The sequence below is a fragment of the Ambystoma mexicanum genome, chromosome 5q, assembly GCF_040938575.1.
Source record: "Ambystoma mexicanum isolate Mex_15411 chromosome 5q, UKY_AmexF1_1, whole genome shotgun sequence".
Classification (NCBI taxonomy): Eukaryota; Metazoa; Chordata; class Amphibia; order Caudata; family Ambystomatidae; genus Ambystoma; species Ambystoma mexicanum.
Genome location: NC_090933.1, coordinates 1,293,014,101 through 1,293,041,059, shown reverse-complemented (window position 1 = coordinate 1,293,041,059; position 26,959 = coordinate 1,293,014,101). Strand labels below are relative to the sequence as shown.

The 26,959-nt window shown below is 46.5% G+C and overlaps 1 protein-coding gene across 2 annotated transcripts in view; it reads left to right on the top strand.

Annotated features, from left to right (window-relative positions):
• MROH1 (maestro heat like repeat family member 1) overlaps nucleotides 1–26,959 on the top strand; it is a 2,813,132-nt gene that overhangs the window by 2,746,894 nt on the left and 39,279 nt on the right. For both annotated transcript variants that reach the window (XM_069621886.1, XM_069621885.1), the window contains one exon: nucleotides 22,202–22,267. In XM_069621886.1, the coding sequence (XP_069477987.1) occupies nucleotides 22,202–22,267 (66 nt within the window). The remainder of the gene's footprint in view (nucleotides 1–22,201; nucleotides 22,268–26,959) is intronic.

Below are 26,959 nucleotides of genomic sequence, written 5' to 3'. Positions count from 1 at the left end.
GGAAGGGCTTCTACTCCCGTCTGTTCACAGTGCCCAAACCTAACCAGGATGGCCTGCGCACTATCCTCGATCTTTCCCAGTTCAACCTTTCTCTTCCCCAAGAGAAATTCAAGATGATCACGCCCTGCCAAATAGTAATCTCTTCAGAAGGGCGACCGGCTCAGCGTTGTGGACCTTCAGGACGCATACATGCACTTCCTGATATGGAAACCGCATCGAAAATATCTGCAGTTTTCCTTGGGGGAGGAACACTTCCAGTTCTGAGTGCTCCCTTTTGGTCTCAGCTCGGCGCCACGTGTCTTTACGAAGATGATGCCGGTCCTCAGAGCTTTCCTCAGGTTGCAGGGAGTTCATGTATATCCATATTTGGACAATTGGCTCCTGCGCAGTCCCTGTCCGCAGACAGCTTTGTTCAATCTCCAGTCTCTCCTCCAGCTCCTGTTTCGTCTTGGGCTGTCAGTGAACTGGCGGAAATCTTCCATGACAGTCTCTCAAGACCTGATCTTCCTGGGTTTCTGTTGGAATACGGTCAGTACCAAGGTGTACTTAACGGAAGACAGGATTACAGACTTATCAGCCACGTTCCAGCTCTTCCTCCATTCTTTTCATATGAGGGCTTGGTGGTTCCAGAGACTTCTAGGCCTCATGGCTTCTTGCGTGCTAGCCCGCCCTCTTGCACATCTGAAGATGAGGCGTACACAGCTAGCACTTCGGAGCGATTGGTCTCGGGCTTCGGACCCGGATTTCAAGATAATCCCAGTTCCTTCATGACAGCGGATCTCCATTGGTGGTCCTCAACCGACAACCTCTCAGTGGGAGCCTCCTTCCAGGAGCCCTGCCTGGAAGTGACGGTTACAACAGACTCCTTCCTTTTGGGGTGGGGTGCGAAATTGTACCAGCTCCAAGTGTTCAATCTTTGGACACTTCAAGACAAGCTGTTTCATATCAATTATCTGGAACTTCTTGCTGTTTTTCTGTCGCTCAAGGCTTTTCAGCCATCCATCGTGAACAAGGTAGTCTGGGTTCTTAGGGACAACTCACCTGCGTGAACTGCTCAAAGCAAAAAGAAAAGCAGAGTCACATTGGAAAAGCTCACCTACACTAGACAATAGAAATAACCTTACATCTGCCTCCATCACGTACAAAGAAGCTATCATAGCGGCCAAAAAAGAAGTGTACAACGTTAGGATCACACAAGCACAATCCAATACCAAGGAACTCTTTAAGATCCTTAAGGAACTAGAGTCCCCAGTTGCTCCATTGGATACATGCACCCTGGACTCGGAATGGTGCTTTAATATACAAAAAGCACTACTAAACAAAATTGCCCTCCTCCAAGCCAAAATCAATATAAAAAAAGCCACCTCTCGGACTCAGCGGGCAACCCACAGTCTTACAATACCCCTGTTCAAAAGCACCCATTCAAACCTTTCAGCTTCTCACCCCTTACCATCAAGGAAGTTGAAAATATCATCTTGAAGTTTAAGCCTTCCAACTGCCAAGGCGATGCCTGTCCTGTGCCGGTCGTAAAGGAAGCAACGTATGACCTCACCCCATTCATTACCTCCTTTATTAACTCATCATTCAAATCGCGCACAGTGCCAGACAATCTCAAGGATGCGTGGGTCATCCCCCTAATTAAAAAACCTAACCTTGACCCTAGCAATCCTCAACTACAGGCCCATCACCACAGTGCCTTACCTACTCAAAATTCTGGATCATGCAGCCTATCTCCAAATCCAAGATTACCTTGATACCAACAACCTATTAGGTCTTAGACAGTCTGGCTTCCGTCTAAGACACGGTACGGAGACAGCTTTGATTGACCTGAAAACCCAAATTGAGCACCTCAAAGATAAGGGCAAACAAGCTCTCTTACTCCTCCTCGACCTTTCCGCTGCATTCAATTTGTTCGATCACCAAATCCTCTGCCATCACCTTAAGATAGCCGCTCACTTCTCTGACGCAGCTACCTCCTGGATCAGCTCCTTCCTGGCAAATAGATCCATGAGGGTCTTCTCTCCCTTAGCCGCGGCTGACCCAGCACATGTCCCTTGCGGAGTCCCACAAGGCTCTTGTGTATCGCCCACGTTGTACAACGTGTTTACCAAACCGTTCTTCGATATTCTATTCCTATCACTGGTGACTACGTAACCGATGTCAACGCACTCAACTCAGTCTACTCGGTCATCCAGGCCTGGATGCACACCATGGGCTCTGCCTCAATGATGATGAGAAAACTGAGTTACTCATCCTAGGCTCTCAGTCCAAACTCATGAAACTTGGCCCCAATTACAACTCCTTTAATAATATTTCCATCAGTAACAAAGTCACCAACGTCACGAAAACTCTTGGAATTTACCTAGACTCCACGCTCTCTCTCAATAGACAAACCAACTAAGTAGTCTCCGCATCATCATACACGTGTAAACTCATCACAGCCTGTCGCCCCTTCCTGACAACGGACAACTGCCTGATACTAGCCAGAACCCTCATGTCCAAAATTGACTATTGCAACGCCCTTTACTTAGGAACTAGTCAAAGAAACCTTGATAAACTCCAGGTTACCCGGAACAATTCCATTAGGGCTGCTCTCAACATACCCAGACGCTCCCACATCTCCTCTACCAGGCGTAACCTACACTGGCTACCCATTACACTTCGTATCTCACTCAAAGCACTTGTTCTAACCTACAAGGCACATAATAATGTCGCTCCTGCTTACCTGTCCATGCGCTTCACACAACACACAGCTTCCAGACCCTTGAGGTCTGCACAGGCACACACTAACCATTCCCAGTTTCAAGCTGCAGACAGCTAGAGGCTGAAGCTTCCCAGTCCTGGCTGCTAAGCTGTGGAACTCCCTACCTAATGATTTTAGGAATATGCCAGCCCTCCAATCCTTCAAAATTGGAACTAAACGCTGGCTGAACGAACAGGATGCACTGGCCACTGCTTTGTAACTCTTGCAGCGGTCACCCGCATATAGGCTATTCACTGTATATACTGTATAGATGACCATTCCGACATTCCGTGTAATATTTCCGTTTCATGTTTTTATTCTTAATGTAAATATGTCTATACAATGTAATTTGGACCTATCTATGTAACTACCTTTCCAAACATGCGCCCTGATGCCTGTGGGCAGGGTGCGCAATACAAATGAACAAATACAAGAAATACAAGAAATACAACTGTGACGATGTTCTACATCATCAAGCAGGGTGGCACCAAGTCACCACTTCTTGTGGATCTAGCCATACAGATTTGGGAATGGGCCATCCAGCACAGGATTTGGCTCCTGGCTGTTCATATTCTGGGTAACATCAATGTAACAGCAGACTCACTCAGCCGCCAGTCAGCAGCCAGTTACGAGTGGGAACTGAACATGGATGTTCTTTCAACCATTTATTGCCAATGGGGCACCCCAGAAGTAGACCTCTTTGCGACCTTTACAAACAAGAAACTTCCTCTGCATGCATCCAGACAAGGTCGCAGAGTGACCTCTCTAGGAGACGCTGTCGAGATTCCGTGATACAACATGAAGGCTTATGCCTTTCCTCCACTGCCCTTGATCCATCGATCACTCTGCAAGCTCAGGAGGGCATCCAATTGCACTCTCCTTCTCATAGCTCCCTGGTGGCCAGCCAGATACTGGTTTTCGGAACTTCAGCATCTGTCGATTGTTCCTCCGATCAGGTTGCCGTTGATTCCTGACCTGCTTCACCAGTGTGATCACCAAATGTGGCACTCCTCGGCACAATCGTTCAGCTTGGCAGCATGGTACCTGAATTCAAGTTCTTAGCGCAGTACAATTTGTCAGAGGACAATATGCTCATCATTCATGCAGCCAGGAAACCTACTACGAGGGCTCAATATAGGAGAAAATGGCTCCGTTTTTATCACTGCTGCTTAGCTAAACAGCTTGACACCAGACATGTTATGGTTGACACTGTCCTATCTTTTGTGTCTCTCCTTGCTGCCCCAGGCAATCAAGTCTTGTCTTGCAGGACTCTATCTGCCATTGCGGCCTATCTGTTCACTGACAGCTGTTCCTTTTCTTTGCCCAATCCAGTCATTAAAGGGCATTTCGCGGGTCTTCTTTGTCTGTTCCCGCCTATACGCACGCCTTATCCCAAATGGGATTTGAATGTGGTCCTCACCGCGTTATGCCATACACCATTTGAGCCTATGGCCACCACCGATCTCAAATATCTTTCTTGGAGGGTCGCCTTTTTGATCGCGGTTACATCGGCAAGGCGAGTAAGCAAGCTTCAAGCTCTTTCTGTGGTACATCCGTTCCTCACCTTCCACAAGGACAAGCTTGTGCTCCGCACTCATCCATCCTTCCTGTCTAAGGTGGTTACCAATTTTCATCTGAACCAATCAATTTCCTTACCTGTCTTCTTTCCAAACACAGCATCGGATGCCGAGAGAGTATTAGACAACTTGGAAGTCAGAAGAGCTCTGAAGTTGTATCTCGCCAGAGCGAGTGAACTTAGGGGCTCCTCGCAACTTTTTGTTATTTTTGGAGACCCCAAAGGGAATTTCGGCTTCCAAGGCAGCTATATACAGGTGGATTGCATCCTGTATTTCAGAAGCGTATACCGTCCAGGGTCTTCAACCCCCAGAAGGCATTCATGCTCATCTTGTACGGGGCAAAGCGACTGGTGTTGCCTGACAAAAGTATGTTCCTTGGGAAACCATCGCCAAGGCGGCTACGCGGCCTTCCCCATCAGCTTTTTGTAAAGAATGTTTGGACCTGAGCTCTAGGGCTGATGCTTAGTTTGGTCAGGCTGTCCTTAAGAATATATTTCAATAACGTTTTTTTTTCCATCCACCCAATAATACTGTGGCGTGTGCTTGGGAATCTCCCACAAGTATGGAGGAAAGGGGATGGAACGTAGGAGTATTCACCGTAGTGACTACCTTACTCCTAGCCCATAGTCCCCTTTCCTCCATACGCCCGCCTGACGTCCCCTCTAAAAAGTATCCTCTATTATTGCTTAAATGGTCTCAGACCTGGCGATGGAAAAGGACTGAAGGGCGATGCGCGGGATGGAGCTCCGGAGGGCGGGGTTACAGCCACGTACAGTACCCTGCGTAAAAATAGGAGGACAACATTTTCAATTTTGATGCTTTTTTTTACAAATGTGATCCGGTCCCGTCCCAAAGGACGGAATGTCCCACAAGTATGGAGGAAAGGGGACTATGGGCTTAGGAGTAAGGTAGTCACTACAGTGAGTAACTTTATTATTCTCCAGCATGGGTCTGGCATGGATTCATATGCGAACCGTCCTTCCTTCCCCTCTGTGGCTCTTCTTGGTTAATATGCCTCTTTATGTGCTTACCAGATCTGAAGAGGGCCACCATGGGTAGAGCTTAGGGAGAGGACTGTCTTTTGATGGGGGCAGTATGACTCAGAGTAGACCCATGCTGGAGAACAGGAGTTACAGGTAAGTTACTTAAACCGTACACATGATGTAGCCCCCCGTACCATGAGGCTTGGCTCTCCCAGACCGTGCATGTACCCTAATTTTGTCCCCCATGTATATGTATACCTGATGTAGCCCCTGTACCATGAGGCGTGGCTTTGCCAGATTGTGCTTAAAAAAAAAAAAACCTGTATGTTGAATCTGTATGCATAACCTGCACTTTAAGATCTTCACTTTGCACTTTCTGTAACTAGCCCCCTGATGCCTGAGGGTTTGGCGTACTGCTATAAATACAAAATAAAATACTCTTTGGACATGCCCTTTGATGGACAGTACCTGCTTGGGGCTAAAGCTACGACCCCTTCCAGAGGTTTGTCATCAAGGTTACAGCTAAGTCTTTTGGTCTGGCCATACAACAACCCTATGTACCTTCTGCGAGGGGTCGGGGGTTTTTGTCCCTTAGCCTCCTAGGTCCCTAGAAGTAGAAGCCAGGCAGCACCGGGAAGACTGCAATGCAGGCGATTCCTGAGGTGAAGGGGTAGAAGTGCCCCCATAGGGGGAGTGACTGCTGCCACTGTCCACTAGGCGCCACAAGGTGCAAAACCTCTGAGATTTTCTGCCACGAATCCCGTGTGGAGTGGAAGCTTTCCCTATTCAGCTCGGAATGGTCCAAGACCACGTCTGATGCTCTTGAACTCTGATGCTAAGGGATCCACAAAACCAATGTTTATTAGCCAGACACGTTGCTAGAGGGTATTGGAGGGAGCTATAGAATGGGGCCTTTTGGTTGTAGCCCCGGATAGAAGCTTAGGGGCTGCAGCTAAACGGCTAGCTAGCTCGTATACCAACATTAGTGAAGCCCTGGTTATTTTCCAGACCTAGCAACACCCCTGGTACTAGCTAACCACCAAGCGAGGCAGGTAGGGAGGGCGATGATGGATCGGTGGGGTGAACATCCATCTTAAAGAACATTACTGAGAGTTAAGTAATTTGTTCTTCTGATTCCTTCCTCCCACAGATTCCTCATCTTTGATAGACACCCAAAGCAGTACAATGACTTTGAGGAGAGAGGGTAGCAAGTACACCACCTAAACCAGAAAACTCTGAAGGACTGTCCCAAATCCTATTCTAACCTAGTGTCTTTCCCTATTTCCTAAGAAAATATAAACTAACCAAGACCGACTTTGGGCCACTGCCTGAACAAAGGGCGGCTGCAGGCTCCTGACACCTATCCTTGTGTTTTTTGGTATGTGAACAGTCCCATCGTGCAGTTATTGTATTGCTGGATGGATGTCCCGGGGCTCAAGTCAGGTCTTTGTCTCCCTCTCAAATTAGTCTCCTCACCCTGGGCTTTCTTCCTCCTTTCCCCGACTCTGGGCCTGTACTTATTGTTTCTCACCCTCTGGAATTTCTTAATTGTTTCCCCTCTCTGGTGCATGCCTCACTTTTGCTCCTGACTGTGGGGTGTCTAGGGTCTCTGGCCACTTCAGTGTTTTTCTCCCCTTTCCTGGGTTTTTATCACTACGTCTCCCCACTCTGGTGCTTCTCTGTATCCTTCCCTCTCTGGGGCTTTTCCTTCTGTTCCTTCCCACTCTGGGGCTTCTCTGTATTCTCCCTTTTCTGGGCGTTTCTCACCCTTTCTCCCCACTCTAGGGCTTGCTTGTTTGTTTATTCATTTGTAATGCACACCAGACCCGGGGGTATAATGGATAATACATATAAACAGCAGGCCTAAGTCAAGAAGTACTTTGAGAGAATATACCGGTACATTACAGAGGTGTGTGTAGCACAGCGGTCAAGCCTACAGGTCAGTGGATTTGAGCAGTTTAATGTAGCTGCGTCTAAAATTCATCTATGGTTGATCCTCTCTCAGAGGGTGTGGCAGAGAATACCAAAGTTGGGCTGCTTTCAAAGGAAAGCTACTGCCACCTGTCTTAGCAAGCTTGAATCTGGGGATGGTGAGGCAGTTGGCGTTACTAAGTCTCATAGGTCTGGTGGATGTTCTCCTGTGGAGTCTACCCGTGAGGTAGCTGGGGGCAGCATTGTTTAGTGCTTTATGGGTGAGGGATGCAGTTTTTAGTAGGATTTTATTGTGGGTCGAGAGCCAGCTATTTGGGCGCCTAGTCGCTGAGATATGTGATCTTCTGGTCACACCAAGTGTAGCTCTTATGGCGTTGTTTTGGAGGATTTGTATCCTCTGAATGATTGATTTATTGGCGCTGATGGAAAGGGCATTGCAATAATCTAGCCTGGAGAGTATTAGGGCTCTGGCCAGGATCATGCAGTTGTCATTCGTCAGAAAGGGTTTGCCGGTCCTAATGAGCTTACAATTGTAGGCGGTGGCGGAGGCCATTGATTTCACTTGTTTGTCGAAGGAGAGGGTGGAGTCAAGGTAGAAGTCAAGGATCTTTACCTCCTTTGCCACCTTGATGAGGTCCCATCAATTATGAAGGATGAGTACTCCTGGCCTAGTTTCTTGAGGTTGGTGTGGGTGCCGAGGATGATAAGCTCGGTCTTATCATCATTCAGGCATAGACCGTGGGTCGCCATACATGCCTGGAGGATGAGATGCACTCTATTCACCAAGGCCAAATCCTTGTCGTAATCCCCAGAAAGTGGGAGGAGAATCTGAGTATCATCTGCGTAGTTAGTGTAGGTGATACCTATAAAGTCCAAATCATCGAACCGGGGCTTAGTGAATATATTGTATAATGTAGGGGAGACACAAGAGCCCTGGGGAACACCACAGGTGACAGGAATAGGGTCAGCAGCTGCTGAGGGGGAAAAGACCCTCATGGTTCTGTTGCTCAGGAAAGATTCTATCCAGCTAATGGCCTCTTTGGAAAAGTGGGCCGCAGAGTCCAGGTGGCCGCATAAGACCTTGTGGTCCAAAAGGTCGAATGCGGCCGAAAGGTCTAGCAGTAGGAGGAGAGCTGTTTTCCCTTTGTCTCTTAGCTCATCGACCTGTGTTTTCAAGTCAATGAGGGCGGTTTCCATTCCATGTAGGGGTCGGAAGCCTGATTGTCTTGATCCCAGGAGTTTATGGAGTTCCAAGTATTTTTGAGTCTGAGTATAAGCAACCTTATCAAGTATTTTGACCAGGAAGGGTACCATCGTGATGGGATGGTAGTTGGTAGGAATGAGTGGATCCAGGGTTTGCTTCTTTAGCAGTGGGAGCACCCAGGATTGCTTCAGGTTAGTGGGGATAGTGCCAGATACAATAAAGGCATTGATAAGTTTGGATATAAAAGGGGCAAGATCTCTTGCAGCATCTTTTATAATCTGTGCTGGGCATAGGTCGCCCTGACAGTTGGAAGGCTTAAAATAATGTACAAAAAAATTATTTGGCATTTATATAGCGCTACAAACCCTCAGGTATCTGAGCGCTCCTTAATATTACCCACGGTGTGTGGTGCTCATTTATCAACCTCGGAAGGATGAAAGGCTGAGTTTGGCCCTGCCGGGATTCAAACCTGCGTTAGCAAGCTCTACACGGATGTCAATGCGAGGGCTCTACTCGCTATGCCACTTGACCAGCTTAAGTGAGAGAATTACTTTTTCTACCTCAAGTATAGATGTTTTAGTGAAATAGAATCTGGCGGGAGAGTCAGATAATGTTTCACTAGGGGAGAGCTTCTCTCTGTCTCCCTTTCCACTCTGAGAATTCTTCGCTCTTTCCCCACCTCAGGGCTACTCTCTCTTTCATGCTTCTCTGATGCCACAATGTACCTGTGTGACAGAGGTGCTCCCTGGGAGGGCTGTGTTACCCTTCCAAACCTCCTCTTGCAGCAGAGCTGCTTGGGCGACTCGTCCACTCGATTGCACGTCAGTCTGTGTTTTCTCTCCATTTCAGCTTGCTATTGTGGGCAGCATATCTGGGTTCTCCTCCGAGGTACTCCATGCATGTTTTGGCTGCCACGCCACATTGTTCCGGGGGTTTGTTAGAAGAGGTGACAAACTACTTGTCACATCTCTCAAATTGAATTTGATCAGTGTTTGCCATATTCAGTAAATTAATTCATATCTATTCCTTAATGAGCACGTGTAACTGGGGTGTTGTGAGGGCAACCTGATTCTTTGAAAATAGTGAGAATTAGGCTCTGCTGTCCCAGTATTCCAAACGCAACGGAAATCCTGGGAAACCCAAACCTTTATAATTATTTGCAACAAATCCAACATAAAGATATCAAGCCATGTCTATGTCCAAGTTAGGAACCAATAGTTTGTCATCGACAGTGACCAATACTTTACATTTAGAACCACATTTCAATGGATTGCTTTTCTCCCGAGAGATTCCTCATCTTGATAGATATCCATCATCCAGCTCTGCTGTTCGTAAACATTTCGTAAACATTTCGACAGGGGCGTAGTGGACCTCGACTCAGATGTCGATCAACGATCCACCTTGCTCGGTGCACGATCGTCGCTCCTGAAGTGCCCCATGCTTCAATTCCTTTTTTCCGCCCGCTTGCATGCTGCTTCATGAACACGACTCGAGATTACGCAACGTTTTCTTCTTAGAAAATTGTTCATTTTTGTAGAACCTAGATGCAATGTCCACTCACCTGGTCTCGGGCTTTAATCGGTTCACTGGTTGCAAAGCCAAAATGTCGGTGATCGACCACCACTACATCTGTCTGTGGTGTTTGGGATCAACTCACGACACGGAGGCCTGTGCTTCGAGAGCCAAGATGCAACTGAATTCCCTGCTTGAGAGATACGGGAAACCGGCTCTGAGCCGACCACCCTCGAAATCTCCATTGCAGTCTCTCGTCCGGTCTTTCGAGGCCAAGACTGAGGAGCCCACACCCAATAGCGGTGAAGACAGACATTGAAAGAAAACGAAGAAACAGTCTTACTCCAAGAGCCCTTCCTCTTAGTCTTCCTCATCGACGAAGCGACGCCACTACCATCGGCAGGAGTCAGGCTCGTCTTCGGAACGAGGTAAGCCCTCAAAGGGACCCACCACTCAATAAGAGTGGGAGAGTTTGAAAAAAGAAATGCTTAACACAGCATGTTGGCGCACATCCCCCCTCTTGACCAGCAAGCCTTAGTAGCAAAGGTCGCACTCTGCATCCCCCGACAGCATGCTAGCCACTGAATCAAAGCCTTCGGACCCCACATCAAAAAAGGTGGTAACGTCGCCTTCGGGAAAACTGACTAAAGGCTGCCTCTCACGACGACCATCATCCATCTGAGCAATCGGCACCGATTACTATGCCGTTGGCCTTGAAAGCCGCACTGCTGACGCTAAAGCCCGCTACTTCGGTCCCCAAGACTATTACAACGGGGACAAACCCTCAACGTCGACTACTGATTGCGGTTCTTTTCAATTTGAACCCATATTCACGGGTGCCGGCAGTGTCCATTATGTCAACGATCAGGCTAATCTATTGACACTGGCCTACAAATGCCTACATGGCCGAGGGAGCTACAGCCGTATGAGATAACGGCTCATCATTGAGAAGCCTGTCCCTGTTATGCATACTGCACAAGAATGTTCGAATGAAGTTTGGTGTTAGAAAATTGAGGGTCATTGAAACGCCAGCGATTCTGTGTCCTGACGAAGACCTGCTTGAAACTAACGAGGGAAGCCCACCCTGGATGGGGTCTACCCTCTCATTTATAGGCTGATACGCAGTGCGTCGACATAACACGTTTTTCGTAAATCCTTTGGTAAAAAGATATTGGACAACGAAAATTAGATGTCTCACAGAGATCAGGACTGGCAGAAGAGAGACTGAAGCGAAAGTGTCTGTGGTCTATAAGAACATATATTAGTGGAATGTTTTGAATTTACATACACTGTCAATGACTGTAAGATCTTATAAGGAAGAACACCGAGATGTTGTTTTTTCTGCCTCTGAAGCTCTGATCAAAGACGTTCGGAAATCGACCGAACATCTGCAAAAACATTGTTTCTCGTTAATAATTGAACCTATAGTACAAAAAACATGCCAATATTGTACGCTAACCCTTGATGTATGAATTTAATTGATGTATGTGAGTATGAATTGTATTATGTGACACATATATTTCTAGCAACGAAACACTCTCAGTAGAAGAGGTGTGTGTGAAACAAATAAACAAGTTAATTTTACTATCGATATGAAAAACAGCAATGCTCTGGGACCCTTCATTTGTTCTTTTGTCTGTTGATATTGGAGTCAGCAGTCATCAGCTAGTGTTGGTCTAGAGCATTTAAAATACAGGAGAAGGAGGTAGTCTGTGATTTTTGTATATAATGGCGAAACTACCCTTTTTATATCACAGACCCTCAACAACAAAAAACCAAGAATCTGACCTATTGTACACACTGGTCCATAGGCTCCAGGATGCCAGTTGTCTGGACATGTCTCCAGACCTTGACATGCACAAAGCCAACCCTACACGCATGCTAATGTTAAATATAGGGCATTGGTAGAAAGGGTTGTAGACACCCTTGGCCTGAAGTCGTCCACCACACAGATGAGGATCCTGCAGTTTACCATAGCATGCCTTTCTATCGGGGCATAGCAGACCTCTTAGCCTCCTTATGGCAACACCCTTGCACACCCCACCCCACCCTGTAAATGCCAATTTCACTGGAAAGTACATGCCGGCAAGAGGGGATCCTTCTTTCCTCTCTACACACCCTTGTCCAGAAGGGCTTGTGGTGCAAGCTGCCACAATATCCATCAGACCCGCAGTATCCGCGTCAAATCTCCTCCCCGGATAGGGAGGGAAAGAAGTTAGACGCTTTGGTGAAGCACGTTTTCACTTCTGGCAGCATGGCACTTTAGGCCACCAACATAGCTTGCGGGTGCGCAAAATATTCTTATGGTTTGTGGTAAGCTGTGGTGCATGCAGCAGAATACTTCCCTGAGGGTGCTATGTGGGACAAATTAGTACAGCTGGTGGAGGGTGAGAAGGAGGTAGCCAAGCAGTCATTGCAGACAGGCCTGGACGTTGCAGATTTCATTGGCCGCCTGGACGTTGCAGATTTCATTGGCCGCTCAGTGGGGTCGGCAGTAGTTATGAGGAGGAAATCCTATTTGAAAACCTCTGGGTTCTAATGTTCAAAACCGCCTGTTGGACATGCCTTTTGAGGGAGATTTGCTCTTTACACAAATGACTCTTTAGAAAAATTCAAAGAGTCTAAGATTGCTGCTGAGTCACTGCCTAGCTGCTCAACCAGCCAAACCTGCTTTCAGCTTTGCCTCAAGGGGCGAAAGCTATAGACGTCATGTCCCCTATGGCAGAAAAGCACTGTTCCTGCAAGTCAGGCAGGGGCAGAGGAGTTTCTCGCGTTCTGGAAGTGGCAGAGGGGCTTCAAGAGGCCAGCAGGCGAAGGCAGCCACACCCTCTAAGCCGCTTTGATTTCTCCTCCCACGACTTACCGGTTGGTGGACGGTTGGCAGAGCATTGGTCCTAGTGGCAGGAGATTACCACTGATGCCTTGTCCCTGCAGACAATTCGGTGAGGTTATTGCCTGCCCTTCTTGAGAAAGCAACCTGACAGATCCCCACATACCCCAATCCAACCGGGACAGGAGCTCCAGGAAGAACTGAGAGCCCTGTTGTCAAAGGGTGCCGTGGAAGAGGTACCTCCCGAACAGAGAGGGTCTGGCTGGTATTCCCGGTATTTTCTGGTGCCCAAGAAGGAAGGAGGTCTCCGCCCCACTCTGGACCTCAGGGCCTTGAAGAAGTTCCAGAGGAAAAGCAAGTTCAGGATGGTGATCTTGAAAGAGATTCTCCATGCTCTCGAACTTAAGGACTGGCTGGTGTCGATAGACCTACAGGATGCCTATTTCCATGTGCCGATACATCAAAAGCACAGGAAGTTCCTACGGTTCCTCATAGGGGACAAGCACTATCAGTTCAAAGTGCTACCCTTTGGATTGACCTCCGCTCCGAGGGTCTTCACCAAGCTCATGGCGGTAGTCGCGGCTCACCTCAGGAGATCCGGAGTCCACGTATTTCCTTACCTGGACGACTGATTGATCCGGGGGAAGTCAGCAGGGCAGGTATTGTGGAGGACACCTGTCTGCTACTGCTCAGGCTGGGCTTCTGCCTGAACTTGAAGAAGTCCCACGTGACACCAGTCCAAAGGCTCTAGTTCATCGGAGCAGTTCTAAACACTAGGATAGGGAAGGCTTACCCACCCGAAGAGCGAGCCGAAAGCATAGAGCAGTTGCTACAATTGTTATGGAACCACGCCACTTTACCAGGAGCTTCCTTCCACCACCTCTTAGATCTCATGGCCTCCTGTATTTTCCTAGTGCCAGAGGCCAGGCTGCACATGAGATCCCTCCAGTAGCTCTTATGGGATCAATGTTCTCAGTATCTGGGAGCTCTCACAGATCCTTTCCACGTATTCAAACAAGTGTTCCTCAACCTAGATTGGTGGGACAACCGCAGCAACCTTATGGCGGGGGAACCCTTCTGGCCCCCTTGGCCTCAGACCCGGTAGGTCATAGATATGTCACTGAAGGGTCGGGCACTCACTGCGAGTACTTGCAGGTGAGCAGCCTTTGGTCCATGACAGAAGCCAAGTGGCATATCAACAGACTAGACTTGCGAGCCATCAGGTTAGACCTGAGGGCTTTCCCCCTGTATCTCAAGGGGAAGCATGTGCTCATTCTAACAGACAATACGGTGGCCATGCAATTCCTGAACAAACAAGGTGGCGTGTACTCCTGTACCCTCTGCACAGAGGCCATGCTACTGTTTTTCTGGTTGCTAGAGAACAGAATACCAGTCTCTGCAGGTCATCTGACGGGGACGGAGAATGGTTTGGCGGATACTCTGAGCAGGCAGAGCACGGTCTCACACAAGTGGGAAGTGTCAGGAAGTTGTGGAAGAGGTCTTCTCGCTTTGTGGTACCCCAGCAGTGGATCTGTTCGCCTCGGAGTCCAACAGGAAATGCAAACAGTTTGCTTGAGGGAATTCCCAGTGAACGGTGCACTGGGGGATGTGTTTCCGGTGGATTGGTCCTTCCCTCTCTACTACGGCCCTGCCCCTCCCCCACAATGCCCGTCATTCCTTGGGTTCTCAGGAGGTTGAAGAGATTCTGAGCGATCTTCCGGATCTCCCAACCCATTCGGAAGGTCGGGTGCTTCACCTGACCCCAGATTCCCCCAATCTAAATGCGTGGCTCTTGAGAGGATGAGATATGACTGGGACCTCTCAGGGAAGGTGCTTAAGGTGTTTCTGGCTGCATGCAGACCTTCTACAATATCTCTGTACGTGTGCTGGTGAGAAGATTTGAGGCATGGTGCAGGGAACGCAAGAATTACCCTATCTCTAGCCCCACCAATATAGTGATGGAGTTCCTTCTGTCACTGGCCTCAGCAGGCCTTCAGGTTACCACAGTCAAAGGATATTTGGCGGCCTTGTCTGTGTTCAAAATGTCCTCGGGTCAGGGTTCTTTCTTCACTATTCCGGTCATGGTCCAATTCCTGAAGGGACTTCTCAATAAGTTTCTGCCAACCCCTTTTGTACCAGATTGGAACTTAATCTAGTTTTAACCTTTTTGATGGCGGCTCCGTTTGAGCCTATGACTTCCTGTTCTTTGAAGCTGTTGTCCTTTAAAACAGCCTTCGTGGTTGCAATCATGTCAGCCAGCAGAGTTAGTGAGATGCAAGCATTATGCTGCAAATCGCCATTTTTGCAGTTTTTTAGAGAATACGTTTCTCTCAGTCAGGCCTGGCTTCCTTCAAAAAGTTGTTTCTGAATTTCATCTTTCACAATCTATTGATTTGCCTGTGTTTTACCCTGTCCACACCCTTTGAAAGATGAGGACCATTTTCACTGTCTTGACCCAAGAAGAGCCTTGAGCTTTTACGTTGCCCGTACATCAGAGTTCCGGATCACAAACCAGTTGTTCATAGCCCATTCTTTATCTCGCAAGGGTCTCGCCATAACAAAACAAACCCTTTCACGTTGGATTATTTTATGCATATCTCGGTGTTACCAGTCGTCGGGCAAAGAACTTCTGCCATGTATCAGGGCCCATTCTACCAGTTATTTCAGCTTCCACAGCAGTTCAGAGGGGGGGTTCCTGTTAAGGACATTTGCCATGCAGCCACATGGTCTTCCTTACATACGTTCACCAAGCATTATGCTTTGGACATAGCACGTGGAACTGATGCACACTTTGGTAGGGCAGCTCTGCAGAACATACTGATTTAATACTTTATGCCCTCCTCCTTTAGACTAACTGCTTGGAGAGTCTGTCAAGATGAGGAATCTGCGTGAGAAAAGCAATCCATTGAAGGAGAAATTACTTATCATAGTGATTTTTCTAGCTATTCTTCTTCCGCAGATTCCTCATCGCCCCTGCCAGCCGTCCCCGCTCGGAATGTGTTGTGGCTCAACGCTTCTATCTAAGTGAAAAAGACGTTGGTGATGGCTCTGTGGTGTCCGTTTTCACTCGTCCTTGAAAAAAAAGTGTTAAAACTCTGATTATATGGGATCACCCTGTTGGGATGTATCCTTTCTTATGTTTTTTACAGGCTGATTAGCCTCCTCCCGTTGGTTTTCCTCTGCAGCATTCAGGCATGTGGAAAAAAAGGAGGAACTGAAGCATGGGACGCTATACAACGCTATATGACATGTTATATATACAACGCCTGACTTCACTTCCGGAACAGACAATCGAGCACCGAGCAAGGCAGATCCACTACGCCCCCTGTAGACATTGTTTGAACTGTAAGTGTTCGAAAGTGTCTGCCTGGAACGCTGTTTCTGCTGCTTTTTCAATTACTGGGTGAATTTCTGCACTACCGCTTTAAGCAATTTGGACCTATAAAACCTGGCAGCTATGTGTAGGGTAGCGAAATTGTTGAGCAAGTGTTTTGCAACGTTTTTTGCTGCGCTATTTTGAGAAATGCCCGGTGAAATCTGAGGACACTATTCTCGACAAAGTAAGCCAAACGCTATATGATCTGTTATGATTTCTACTGCCACTACAAGTTTCAATGATTATCCATCTACGTCTCACTTTGTTTAGAGGTTTGTGAACAAAGCAAACGGCATGGAAACAGTAACACAGGAATCTCTCTGTTTTTTATTCTCACGTGTTGCTGCTGTGATCTAAATAATGACTGCTTTTCTTCAGCATTTCCTTTCAACTAAGAATATAAATTGAGCCTGGAAACAGTAACGCAGGAATTTCTTTGTTTATCTACAAACTCTTGTGTTGCTCCCGTGATTTAAACAGCGACTGCTTCTAAAAACATAACTAGAGAATGTGACTGTGGGCATATTTTCGCCTTTGAGCCTTTTTTCTCCTTATTGTCTATTCTTTTTCTGCGAGGTGACTGTTGGCATTTTGCCTTTGAGCCTCTCTTATTGAACACAGCGGGATTTGAGCGCTATCTATATGTTTAGATGTTATTAAAGCTGCTGCAAAGTCCGTGTTAAGCCTTGTAGCTGTCACAGTAACTAGTGACCAGTCTCTTTGTTTGCCGTTTTAATTTCTTCACATAATTAATCTTGGCCGACTGATATTGATTACAGAGTATAACTCCCCTAATCCAAGGAAAGCCCTGCTCTCCGTTTCAAACTACATTGAAAGGGTGTTTGTTCGAGGACCATGTCTCGCTTATATAACCTCTGCAGTGCAGCCCTCGCGGATGACCTTTTTGCCCCAGAAACTGAGATTATTGCTGGGAAGGGGGGTGGGGGGGTTCAAAGTGGAAAACAGGGGTAACATTAATTTTTAAGTCCTACCCGGCTGGGCGAGGCTGTTTTTGCCCAAAGGTGAGCATGTTTGTTCAAGACTCTCGTGCCAATGGGGTAAAAATCTGCTGAATATCCCAACATGGAATTGAGGGCTTCAGCTGCTACCACTCCCTCACCCCTTGTTGAAAGGTATCTTGTCGACCGATATGGAGTACACTCTCACAGCCAATGCCCTGAAAGAGACTATTGCTGAATGCTTTCCTAATAAGGATATGGGAAGCCTATCACATGCAACATTGCCTGTGAGAGGATGCTTCTCATCACCGCAACAATAGATATGCTCTCCAACTAACTTGAGAGATGTTGCGATAGAGGAAGATGAAGTGGCTGTGGTGGGGGCAAGTAGCCCTCCGAGATCTCAGGAATCGTCTTTAGAACTGAATGCAATCTCGGCCATGCTTGAGGTATCCATAATGATTATGGAGCAGCAGGTGATAGTAAAAAAATATATCTGCTGTGCTTCCCTAAATAATCAATTTATGCAGACTACTCAGCCATCAGTGGGTGAATCAATACCAACTCTGACTGCGTTAAACTTTGTTTTAAGCTCATTGGTGAAAGTTTTCGAAGCTCTGTGATCCGAAGTGTACCAGCATTCGGGTTATCTGATTGAAATTACTAAAGATCTAGAGACCAACGAGTCCCCTCTGGTGGCTTTGAATTCAGCAATAAATGGTATAGTGGGAGAAGACCTGAAGGATTTCAGGCTGGAAACAGCAAGACAATCAGAAAAGTTGGATCTCCTAAATCGTCATTGGGAAGGGCTGAGGGAAGATATTGGCCGGCTAAACTACAACTTGGCAAATGACAGGAGAGATTCTCATGAGATGTCAAACAGGCCATGTGTAGGTGGACAAGATGAAGTGTGTCAAGAACAATATATCACCCCTTTGGACAACATTGGTTTCGGCACTGGAGGAATTTGTTTGACTTGCTCAGTTGGCTGATGACTTGGACCTGGGTTCTCCAGCTGAAAACCCCAATGACCAAAATGCCCACACCAGTGATATGAATTTACGAGATACCAAAAGAGCTAAGACAAATGGAAAGACAAAGGAAAAAAGGAAGGTACGTCTTATGGCCCCCAAAATGGAAATACAAGAACCACCAGTGGAGCAAAGGAAAACTGGATCCCAGAAAGGTAAAAAGAATAGAAATACGGATACAAAACAGTTGTTGAAAATTGCTGAAAATGTGAAGTCAAAGGTCCAGAATCCCTCTAAGAAGACAAGGAAAACTGAGCAAAGGCTAGCTACCCCCCTGCCACCCAAAAACGTCATACCTAATCAAAAAACAGTGTGGATCCAGAAAGACATGCCAACTCAGCCCATAAAGAGTGCTTCGATCTTCTTGAGCGGCAAACAATGGAGGGACACTCCAATGGTATCTGAAGGTGAAACTGTACCAACCACTGCTGGAGGCCAAGTGGCAACTACTTCTAATGGTCAGACACAATCTCCCTTGACAATACAACCTATAACGGTAAATATTGCAACAGAGATGAGACAAACTCAGGAGATGTAAAGTGATATTGCTCAAGGCCTGGAACCTACAGGGAGGGTTCGGCATGTTAACTCTGAGGTAGAAATGCAGTTGCCTTGTAATTGCACGAAGGCGGTCCCGGAGCACCCTATACGGACGCAATACAAAAGACCTTTGGGTTCGACCTATAAGAATTCATTTCAGGTCTATATCTCTAGATCAGATGTGTCTAATCCTAGGCGCTGCCACCTTGGCAATCATGAAGGAAATCACGGCCCTATGCTATTTTACCACAGCTGATGTTGATTACATCAGATTTCCCTTTTTACCCTCCTCAGACGTGGGCGTCCTGGGTTTTAAGACTAGCTTGGGATGGATGCAGTCTGGAGAACTGGTCTGGAATGAAGAAAGAGAGTCTTTGAAATGTATATGGATCTGCCAGAAAATGTCCAACCCACACCAGGCATGCCACTGAGCCGATAAGTCGAACAATCTAGGCCCATTATCCCCAAAAAAACAGATCTGTGCCCTGATGTGTGGTCAATGGCACCAGATACAGTCTCCTTGGTCTTGCTTAAGCTGGGCCTATCAGAGAGACATCTCTAGTTAGAGTCACCAACGACACTCTAAAAATCGGCTCCGCTGATATTGGACTAGCCAGAGAAACACCTATACCAAAAGACTGCATTGCCTTGCTGAATTGGAACACATGGGGACATAAATCTTTCAGAACGGACTCCAGAGGAGTGTATGTTTTCAAATCTTTTGATTTAATTGTTTTCCAGGAAACTTGGCTACAGGATTGGATGGCTTCTCAATCTTTCAACAATTGGCGGTGGGCGAGGGGGGTGGGTCGACCATTGGGGGTATGAGTATTGCATGTAGGAACAAGTCTTTCTCCCAATCTGTTCTTTTGTCAAATGAGATTTTTGGTATCCTGTCTGTAAGGGTGAATTCCAGTACTGAGAAAGACAATCTCAAATGGATTGTGGAGAATATATACTGGAACCCCACAAAGATCGACCTCTTGGGTTTCCACCGTTCCCTATCCGATTTTGGTTCTTTGATCCGAACAATTGCCAGACTATGAATTGGTAATGGGGGATTTTAACGCTCAATGTATAAAGACCACTGTACCAGGATCTTTGATCCCTAAACTACCCTCAATCAATAATGTTTCTAGTGGGTTGGGACCTCTGGATGGAAAATGGTTCGATCGAGGGGAATATCCCCCCTGCTCCAAGTTGGAGCAGGGAGAACAGCTTCTCGACAATTGATTACCTATTTTTGTCTATCCCTCTGTTTAACTGCTGCTCTCAATTTACTATTACAATTGGGTTGCCGAGTGATCACGATGTATTGGAAGCGGTTTTTAGGATCAAACCAGAGGGGGGTGATCAAACGATTTGATGTAAATGTGTCTGTGAACAGGAGGTCAATAGAGTTTCGAGATTTAAAAACAGTGGTCGGGTCCTGACAGATCGGTTGGGACAAAAGTATTCGAATCTATGTCCGAGAGCGCATTGGCAAGGAATTATCAACCCAATGTCTTTGTGGATTTTCCTTGGGACATTAACCCACCAGATAATTCATTGACTGCTGCACCGGTTAAACATCTGCACCAGTTTGACAAACAAACCTGGGAATATAAAAGAGAGATGAGACAAGCAATAAGAGAATCTAGGAGAGGAGGAATGATCTCCAAAGAGTGAACGCTGAAATGAAAGATATACAAAATACCTATAGGAACTGGTCCGGAGCGCACCGGTTCCAACGCTCACAACTTGAAGGAGAAATTATGCTGAGGGCTGTCTCCCAAAATAATTCCCGCAATTTTTGGTCCCTAGTGGGATCTTTTGATAAGCCGCATTCCTCTGCACAGGACGGAATGATCCAAGAGCAGATGTGGGTCAAATACTTCACTGGGCTATATGGATGCATCCCATCGGCGAAACAGAACACCGAAATTATACGAAATGGTATTTGCTTTATACAGTAGAGGATATAAAGGGTCTAATTATGAAGTCTTCCTCCTCCAGAGCCTGGGGCCCAATGGTCTAAGCAATATGATTTTTAAGGCTGATACAGACACTTGGGCTCGGGTTCTGGCTGCTCTATTCAAAGGCATTATTATCTCTAAACAAATTCCCAGTTTCTGGAGGAGGGCGGTTGTCATATCTATTTTTAAGAAGGCAGACCGACTTGACCCCATAAACTAGCGCCCAATATCGCTATTTGCCGCAGATGGAAAAAGGTTTGCAGGGCTAGTTCCTACAGATCTAGAAATTTGGGCGAACTCAAAATGCATAATTTCCAAACACCAAAGAATGGACTGGATAAGAACAATTGATAATATGATCAAATCCCGCCTGTGTCCCTCCCTGACACCAATGGACAAATATAGGTCTACGTTACCCACATATTTGAGTACATTTCCAGACCCCATCATGAGAGGTGACTTTCTGAGATTCATATTACACCTACTACCAACCTTGGAGATTAAGAACATTAGATACCCAATTGAGACCCCAAGTTCGGACTGCGAAAAATGTTGGGGCTCTGCCACTCAGACTTTGAGACATATTTTAAGTTATTGTTGGACTTGGGAGCTGAGGGCCTTTAGGTTGGAGCGCTTCACTCACTGGGGGTGGTGGCTGGAAACAGATCTTTTTTGGAATAGATTGGCCTCGGGTAATGATGTTTTTCGAACATCAAAACTTGTGGAATTTGTTGACATCGACTAACTAATTGATTCTCTGTTGCCTATGTTTCTTATTGTGCTTGATTTAAGGGGCTTTATTCTGTTTCATTTTCTGCTTTATTTTCTTTCCTAATTTTTATATTATATACTCCTTTTTAAACTGAGTGATTATTGTGGTTATATAGGCTCCTTTCTGTGAGGTTGTTTTGTTATACAATTATTGTCTTTTCTAGGATTTTTGACTGTACATTTTAAGATGTTTTGTGAAAAGTCAAGTTTTAACTTTTTGTTTTGACTATATCACAATAAAAACAAAATTAAAAAGTAAGTGTTCCTATCCTACACAGTTCAACACATTTTACTGTGAAGTCCGAGTTGGACCAGTATTTCAATATCCAGTGATTCTCACTACATTGATGATGAGTTGAGCCACTTTGGATCACAAATAGCTTTGCCTTAATCCAAGGTCAATTGGGTTCATTCTCTCTCTTTCTGCTCCAAAGAGGAAAATGGGAGGTAGCATTTTGGGGTGGAGCTTTCCAAACCATGACAACATCAAAGGTGTGTGCCTTATTAAACCATGTCATTGTGTAAAAGGTTCGCTGAAAATATTAGGACAAACCAAAATATCAGAATGGAGAACAATTGTCAGAGGTAAGTAACCTTTACATTCCCCTACAACCCACCTGCAATACAGGGTTCTCTTACAGTTGGATTGCATCCGGCTCTCATGTTATATTAACTTGATTGGTAATCTCTCCTATAGCTCACTGCCTTGAAGCCATACTTGACATTTGATAACCTGTTGCTTTGTCAGTATGTTACATCTTTAACTAATCTTTCTTATATTCTTGTAGGCTTTCTGGTGCTGCACATGCAGAAGGAGCACTGTAAGCAAGTGGATCTGGACCATCTGGTTTCCTGTGAGTTACAAAGAATGGTGTCTGGCTATGAAGGAGAGGGTATTACATATGTGACTGTATTTATGAATCAAGGTTCTACATTGACTGCTGGCAGTATAAGCCACTGTGATGTTGCCATTCTATCTTCCCTATTTTACTAAATGGTCATTTCGAGGGGATTGGGTCCTCCGACGTATTCCATATCTATGACAGGTAATGTCCACAGCTGGACCATCCCATCGAAATAACGTTACCAGGTAAGAAAGTAACTTGTTCTTCTAATGGGAACATTCAGCCCCGTGAACGCCAGTTGCTTTATCAGCCAGCATGTGGCATTGCACCGCTCAGAGGTTGGCACCATCATGGGCCCTTGTCGGTGGCAAGTGCCTAAAGTGACATCATACCCATACATGCTCAGAGTCCCCAGCACCATTTTCGTTGGTTATTTTTTCACATGCTTTCTCAGGAGCTTCTTCTCAGTTTAATCACTTGATTACTTTTTTCATATTGTGACATCCTGTCTCCACCTGAATCAGAGTTCAGCCCGTTGTGAATGGTCACTGCTCCATGTCTGTGACCAACCTGCAGTCCACTGTCTTGTTTTGTCTTCGAAAGAGTGTGGGTCCTGTCGGAGCATGATGCTGAAAGTTGTTTGTGAACATGTGGTGAGGCCCTTTATGACCTCACCCAAATCTATATGGGAGAAATCTTCACAGTGTACACTGCGGACCCACTCCCTGGAGAAGGAGAAGAAGCACAACCAAGGGTAAGCAGCACCATCACTCTAGAAGAGAGTCTTTCTTCTCCCACTCTCATTCCCCCTACCTCTTCTCACAGGCGGTATCATAAGAGGAGACATGTGGAGTCAGAGGAAGAGGCACCACAACCTGTTAAGATGAGTGTGACTCCTGCCTTACCCCAGCTTCTCTTCAACACCCGAGGAGAGGGAGGCTTTCAGGGTGGTCATACAAAAGGTCTTTGACCAGGCCCTAGGAGCTAGTAGGGGTATTATCTTTGCTGATCATTGTAAAGACTGTGCTGGAGAGCATCAGTGCTGCTGCCGCCACACACCTAAAGGCTTTGGACTCTGTACCTCCCAGAGTGAGCTGGAGTCTTTGGGTCTGGCTAAGTGTAGTTCGGCACCGCCCACTTTCCTTCTTTTGGTGCCCATTAATTGGGCACTGATACCTGCGCCAACTGAGCCACTTTCTGGGTTGGACATTTAATTCCAAAAGGATGGCTAAGCATCCCAGATCAGGGCAACGCAGAGTAAAATCAGGAGGACTTACCTGCAGGGTTGCAACACTTAATATGTGTTCTTGATGGGGACTGGCCTGTAATAATCAAAGATCCTTAGACATCTTGGGTAAGTTCCATTAATCAGCTTTATTCCATATTTCACAAAGTTCCTTTAAGATGGCAAGTATGAACCACTGGGTCCCATCACCCAGGCTGGGGCTCTCCAACTGACATACAGTGGAACCTTCACTACAGGCATTCCTACTGTTTGGTGTTAGGGAGAATTCTCCTTCTAGGGCTAATTTTCCTCACCTAGTGAGTCCCCAAAGCAGCTTTGCTGGATTTCTGAAGTTTATTTTTCCACCTAGTAAGAGTGTACATCCTTTTCCACTCTTACATGTGTTTTGGCCTATGTGTTTTTACTCATTGTGTAATCTTGGGCACTGGAGCACACCACTCCAGGTGCCCCTGTTCTTGTATAGGTTACACAGCACCTTTAGTGTAGTAACCCAGGGTTGTCTTTAAGACTTCCATCTGACTCCATTTCGCTGGGGCTGACTACTGTCCCCCAGAGAAAGGTAAAGTTGCCATTTACTTTACATAGTCCCTTTTTACCACAGACCCAGTACACCCCATCTTACACGGAGTACTGGAAAGGGCTAATCTGTACCCCTTTTCTGTCCGTACCTCCCTGAGCATTGTTTCGCTCTTTTAACATTTAGACTTGGCTGGTGGCAGTGGTATCTACCCTAACTTTTCTACCGCGATTATATTAGATAAACGTGGTAATACTTTTGGCTATTTTAGCAGCCTTAAGCATAAACCCGCTTGACCAAATCATCTTTCTTTTGGCTCCGGTTGGGTTTATTCGCCATTTATTTTTGTTAAAGTCCTTCTTGTGTTTAACTTTGCGTGGCAAACTAGGTTCGCCTTCTTTGTTCACTGTCTTTTGGCGGGTTTCTGCAGAGAAGCCCTCCTCTTGGCGCCTGGGTGTCTAGGTAGACTGAATGTTGGGAAAGGGTGTATCACTACCTGCACAGGGTATCCTAGGAAACCCAAGTCGCACTTTGCCATGATTGGCTGAGGTGGTTGTCCCAGCTGGACAACCCCCCTGCTGCGTGATTGACAGCCAGGCTGTGTGAATGGGGATTTTGCGCATAAAAGGCAGGTCTCTTGGGCTAGAAGTCAGTGTTGCCTCTGGAACTACAAGGAACCGAAGAGAAGCGGAGAGAACAACGGCTGCTGCAACTACCCCGTCCAGGTGAAGCCCTGCCGCAGTCCTGAGCTGTCTACCCTTCAACGACTAAGAGGAGATCCAGTCCGGAGTCTTCTTCCCTTGAGTCTGGTGGGGATAACCAGCTCATCTTCTTCAGCCGGAGGTCTCCGTCGTGGTCGAAATCGCTGCACACTGCTGTAGTGGTCCGGAAAGCCACCTGCCGAGCCTCTCCTGTTTTTAAGGAGCGCACCTTTTATTCGTTGTCGCTGCTGCCGGCTTCATCCCTGTTTGGTGCAGACCCCCTTCAGGCGTCGTCCTTCACAACGAAGCTCCAGGAATCGTGGGTCTGCGGGAAACCAACAGGAACAACTGCCAGGGCACCAGCTGCATCATTGGAATAAGGTACTGTGTTCTGTTCGAGGAAACTGGGTGAATCCCTTTTCTTCATCCTCAAGGCTTGCCCTTGTCTTCCCTCCTTCTTATAACTTTTGCTTCCGAACATTGACAATATCAAAGTACTTTTGGCTACGTTGAATCGTGAACTGTCTAACGGTGTGATCTTCGGCAACAGGCCTCCGGTATCACTTGAACCTGGCTCCGGCCTTTTGACTTTTGAACTCCTGTTGAGTATTTTTCGATTCTGTCTGCCTAACCAAAATATTGCCTGTGATTTTTGCCTCCAACTCCCTCTGGGTATCTCAGGTGCTAAGTGTGTTTTTGCCCCGGTAGCATTTCATGCCACGGATACGCGTTTATTTAGTAGACCGAATTGTCAAAAAGTGATCACAACCGTATCCGCAGTATCGTGTTTTGTTCATAACTCCGGTTCATTCAAACACAGGGTACTTACCTTGAGACATACTGTACAAAGTGAATTGGTTAGTTGTAGTATATTTAACGTGTGGTTTTGTTTAAAGTTTAATAGAAGTGTTGTGTTTATAACTGACGGTGTAAAAATAAATGTACTTATATTTTTTACCTAAAACCTTGAGTCAGTGTTTGCTTGAGTCACAGTAATTGTGGTCCCTTTGTGTAATCTCTGCTACTGATCATATACTCTTGAGATAAGCCTGGCTGCTCTGCTACTGCTACCACTATAACTTAGTAGCACAGGCTTGTACCAAAGGTAAAACTTGTATTGCCACCTGTGGTCTTAATTGTGTGTAGTGGTCCCTAAGGGCACTGCACAGGATTCTGCCTAACATTGGGACAAACTCTCAGGTATGCCACTAGGAGTTCGCAAACTCTCGGAAGGCCCAACAACTTCCACTGAACAAACGGAGGAATCAGTCGAACAGCAAGTTCAAACTGCTGTTTATTACAGTATTTAATATATAAAAATATATTGAATACGTCATATTTATTTGTGCATTTCTGGACACTTGTCTGGGCACGGCCTTCCCTCCAATGGAGTGAGTGGGAAACATCTTCCAGATGGAGCATGTTTACCGATCCCAGAAGCTGGCTGGAGTTTTCGCAAATTGTCCTTTACGTCAAGCAAGACCACTTCAATGGATTGCTTTTCTCCTGTAAATTCCTCATCTGATAGATAGCCATTCAGCTCTGCTGCTTCGGAAAATTTTCATCAGGGGGCGTAGTGGACCTCGACCCGACCGTCGATCGTGTTGCTCGGCATCTGGTCCTCAACTCCGGACGTGACGTCAGGCATCGTATAAATACCTAGTCACTACGCCCCACACCTCAGTTCCTTTTTTCCACACACTAACACGCTGCTTGGGAACCCAGGTGAGTCTTCGTTTTCGGCAGAAAACCTTTTTTCAAATTCCTCAACACGAGATGTCTGTTGCTCGGGTATCAGGCTTCAAGCGTTGTTCCGATTGTGGCACCAAGATGTCCATCACTGATCCACACGAGTTGTGTCTCTGGTGCCTCGACACGGGTCATGGGACAGACTAGTGTCTGTCGTGCACCAAAATGCAGTCCAAATCCCTTTGCAATCGAGCAGCAAAACTCACTCTTGGGCGGCCGCCCTCTAAGTCACTGGCACAGTGGACTGTTTGATCTTCGGAGGCTGAAACCAATGAGCACACCCCTGAAAAAGAACATAGGCGGAAGAAGAAACGTTCCCATTTGAGGAGCCATTTTTCCTCATCCTCATCCCGAAAGAAGAAAAGGCGTCACCGCTGACACTCTGATTCGTCGACGGGGAAAGGTGAGCCAGATTATGCTTGACATGTTCAAAAACATGCTGCAGTCGACGTGATTAACGCGCCAACACAGCAGGCTTTGGAGCCAAG